Source organism: Coturnix japonica, unplaced genomic scaffold (genome assembly GCF_001577835.2).
Source record: "Coturnix japonica isolate 7356 unplaced genomic scaffold, Coturnix japonica 2.1 chrUnrandom683, whole genome shotgun sequence".
Classification (NCBI taxonomy): domain Eukaryota; kingdom Metazoa; phylum Chordata; class Aves; order Galliformes; family Phasianidae; genus Coturnix; species Coturnix japonica.
In genome coordinates this window covers 28,367-32,875 of record NW_015440047.1, presented here as the reverse complement: position 1 = coordinate 32,875, position 4,509 = coordinate 28,367, and the positions used below count along the sequence as shown (strand labels likewise).

Sequence of the window (4,509 nt, the reverse complement as noted above, 5' to 3'; positions counted from 1 at the left end):
TATCCCCCTATAGACACCCCCAGGGACCCCATATCCCCGCCATACCCCCCATATACCGCCCAACTACCTCTTATATCCCCATATCCCCCCACTAGATATTTCCCCATATCATCCCCCAAAATCCCCATCAACCACGCCCATAGACCCCCCCAGACCCCATTATATCCCCCATTAACCCACATGATATCCCCCATTATCCCCCTAGTAGACACACCCCCCAGACCCATATCCCCCCATAACCCCCTATATAGACACCCCCAGACCCCATCTATCCCCCATATCCCCCCATATATCCCCAATTACCTCATATATCCCCATATCCCTCCATATATCCCCACATTATCCCACCCCATACCCATCAATATCCCCCATAAATACCCCCAATTTCATAACCCCCATACCCCCTATATCCCCCCATATTCCCCCATAACAACACACCCCTATTACCCCCCCCCCCCCCCCCCCGCATATAAACCCCTCCTCACCTCCGGGTACCGCCCCGACCAACCATCATGGCGACCACCACACACCACCATCCCCCTTAAGGGGGGGGTCCCATCCCCGTCCATGTCCACTAATACGGGGGGTCCCATCCCCCTTATTGGTGGGGTCTACCTTCTCCTGCTTCCTCCTCCCCCTCCCTCCCATGGCGGCTCTGAGCGCTCCATCCCGTTCAGGCCGCGCCACCTGGGCCTTAAGCCCCGCCCGACTTTTCCCCACCCAGCCACGCACCACACCTCGCCTCAAGCCACGCCCACTCCCATTGATGACATGGATAGCCACCGCCCATTAATGCTACCTGAGCCGCGCGTGCCCCGCCCACTTTGCCCTTTATATGGTGGCTAAGCACGCCCACTGCCATATATGGAAGCACCTTGAAAGCCACGTCAATGGAGCAGCCCACGCCCACTGCGTGCTTGGGATCCGCTCCTAGGCCACGCCCACTTCCTTTATGAAATCAAGCCACGCCCCTCTTGTAATGAAGCACCCCATAGATCCCCCGACCTATGGGGCCGCCCCATAGGTCTCCTTTACCCTATAGGCCGCCACATAGCCCACAAATAGTCCCTATAAGTACGTCCCATGGCCCCATATCCCCTATAGGCCGCCCAAACCCATATCCCTATAGGGCCACCCCATAGAGCCCCATATCCCCTATAGGGCCACGCCCAGTAGACCCCATACCCTATAGGCCGCTTTGACCTATAAGCGGCGCCCCATTCCCCTATAGGGCCGACCCCATAGACCCGCATATCCCCTATAGGGCCCACCCCATAGCACCCAATCCACCTACGGCCGCCCATATTCCCTATTAAGCACCCCTATACCCCCCAACTCCTATCTATCTGAGGACCCGCCCAATAGTTCCCTATACCCCCCCTCCCCTTAAGAGCGCCACTCCCATATACACCCCTTATACCACCACTTCCCTGAGGGCCACCCCATAGCACCCCAGCACCTCATAGCCGCCCCAATAGCCCCCCATAGACACCCTACACCCTATATGGCCGCCCATAGCATCACCCTATACCCACCCTCCCCTATAAGGCCGCCCCATAGCTCCCATACTCCCCCGCTGCCCCCCAATAGACCATCCAAGCACCCCTATACCCCCCACGTCCCCTATAGGGCCGCCCCACATGGCCCTATAGCTCCCCTATCACCCCCCCATCCCCTATATGGCCGCCCCACAGCTGCTCTATACCCCCCCATCCCCTATAGGGCCGCCCCATAGCTCCCCTATAGGGCCGTCCCATAGCTCCCCTATAAAGCTGCCCCATAGCTCCTCTATAGCTCCCCTATACCCCCCCTCCCCTATATGGCCGCCCCATAGCTCCCCTATAGGGCTGCCCCATAACTTCCCTATACCCCCCCCATCCCCCCACAGGGCCGCCCTATAGCACCCCCATCCCCCTATATGGCCGCCCCATAGCTCCCCTATACCCCCCCACTCCCCTATAGGGCTGTCCCATAGCTCCCCTATAGGGCCGCCCCATAGCTCCCCTATAGGGCCGCCCCATAGCTCCCCTATACCCCCCCACTCCCCTATAGGGCTGTCCCATAGCTCCCCTATAGGGCCGCCCCATAGCTCCCCTATACCCCCCATCCCCTATATGGCCGCCCCATAGCTCCCCTATAAGGCCGCCCCATAGCTCCCCTATAGGGCCACCCCACAGCTCCCCTATACCCCACCTCCCCTATAGGGCCACCCCATAGCTCCCCTATAGGGCTGTCCCATAGCTCCCCTATAGGGCCGCCCCATAGCTCCCCTATAGGGCTGCCCCATAGCTCCCCTATCCCCTATGGCCGCCCCACAGGCCCTATATCTTTACCCTGAGTCAGCGGCCCCACAGCCCCACCCGGCCCCACAGCAGCTCATTAACTCCTCACTAATTAACCCATGACGGGAAGTGCCTCATTAAGGCCTTAATTAACACATCCGGGTCCCACCCCATTGACCCCATAGATCCCATGTGTCACCCCAAGGCTTTATTGGGGGGGGTAAATCCGGAACGGGGCGACACCGTGTTGTTTTGGGGTTAAAAAGGGGAGAATTGGGCAATCTGGAGTAAAAAAGGGCTATTTTGAGGGTCAGTAGGGTCGCTCACGGCGGTCCTGTCGGTGGTCGCCCCTATGGAGAGAAAAATAGGCATTAATAGGATCCCAAATAGGGCTTTTTTAGCCCCAAAATCAACACAATAAAACGACCCAAAATTGGGGTTTTTGGACCCCAAATTGGGGTTTTTGGACCCAAAACTGGGGGGGTTGGACCCAAAATTGGGGCTTTTGGTCCCAAAATTGGGGGGTATGGCCCCAAAATTGGGCTTTTTGGTCCCAAAATTGGGGTTTTTGGACCCAAAATTGGGAGAAACATAAGAGATAACACCAATTAAATGGGTCCCACCCAAAAATACAAAACCCCCTTTTCCAAACCATTTTATTTTTTATGGGGAGGTTTTACCCAATAAAAACCTCCAAATTTTCTTATATATTATGCGGTCCAAATAAGAACCCTACAAATTTTTGTACAGATTATCTCCGAGGAGAGCCGAACACACGTTAAAACCCTTTAGTGTTTTTGGGAGATCCGAAAAACCTTTTCATACCATAGAACTTAATATTGGGAACCCAAAAAAAAGCTACCAATTTGTGGGGGCACAAAAAAACATCTGCACTCACTTCAAAATCTAGTTTTGAGTTTAAACCCCCTCAACATTTTGAGGTCCCAAAGAAGAGCCCCAAATAATATTTGGGGAACCAAAACCACTAGATGTTTTGGGGTCCGAGAAACAGCCCAATTTCGGGTCCAAAACACACCAGTTTGTTTGGTCCTAAACTCTCCCGCTCATCGTTTCTTTGGGTCCAAAACCCTCTCAAAATTTTCGGGGTCCAAAGCGACAGGCCTCCAAATTTATTGCGAGGTCAAAAGCACTCCAAAATTCTGGGAGCAGCAGAGCCCCACCGCAGTTTTATGGAGATCCAAAAAAACCCAATTTTAGAGAATCCAAGAGAGAACGCCAATATTGGAAGTTAGGCTTAAAAACTCACCAATGCTAGGCAGACACGAAACTCTCGACAAGCTATATGAGGGACCAGGACCAACCGTCAATTTTGGGAGCCAAATAAGCGCGAAGTTGCGCCTCCTAAGAAAAAGAGGAAATCAATTATCAATGAGGCATAAACCCTTCGAATTCAAAGGAGGAACCCAAGAAAAGCAGCTAATTTACTGAAGATCCAAAAACCCCAGTTGTGCAAGAGGTCGGAAAATCCACAGTTATGGTTGCAAAAACCCTACGAGAGATCTTTTGGTCCACAAAACACCAATTCAATGAGAGTCTTAAAAACCCAAATTTTTGGAGACTGAACACTCCCGACATATCTCTTTGCGGATACCAAGAACCGTCAATTTTGGGTCCAAATGCCTCCAATCTATGTCTCTAAAGCCCTCAATTTTGGGGCTCCCAAAACCCCAATTCTTGGGTGCCAAAGACCCTATTTTGGGTCCAAAAACCCGCCATTCTTGAGTCCAAAGCGATTCAATTATTGGTTGCCAAAATCGCGCCAATTTCTTGGGACCAAAAACCCCCATTATGGGTCAAAAAACCACACTTTGAGTCTTAAACCCTCAAGTTTTGGGTCAAAGAAGCAAGTTTTGGGGCCATCAGCCCCAAATATAGATGTGGAGCAAATAGAGCTCGCCAAGCAGATGCGGTGAGGTCCAAGCTCCGCAAGCCGTTAGGTGCGACAGACTGAACATGCGAAATTTATGGGTCCATAAAAAACAACACCAACTATGGGCGCATACCCCAATTTTGGGCCATCCAAAAAGCCAGCCCAAATTGGGGCAAACAATTTGGTCCAAAAACAATCGATCAATTTTGGGTCCAAAAAACCGCCAATTCTGGGTCCAAAAACCCCAATTTTGGAGTCTTAAGAAGCCCTCAATTTTGGGTGCCACAAAACACCGAATTTTTGGAACCCTAAAAATGCATGATTTTGGACAAAAAG

The 4,509-nt window shown here is 52.4% G+C and overlaps 1 protein-coding gene across 1 annotated transcript in view; it reads right to left on the bottom strand.

Moving 5' to 3' along the window:
- Window positions 1-2,470: 2,470 nt before the first annotated feature.
- LOC107307579 (RNA-binding protein FUS-like) overlaps window positions 2,471-4,509 on the bottom strand; it is an 8,443-nt gene continuing 6,404 nt past the window's right edge. Inside the window, exon 5 of the mRNA XM_015851095.1 lies at window positions 2,471-2,632. Within this exon, the coding sequence (XP_015706581.1) occupies window positions 2,593-2,632 (40 nt within the window). The 3' untranslated portion in view covers window positions 2,471-2,592. The remainder of the gene's footprint in view (window positions 2,633-4,509) is intronic.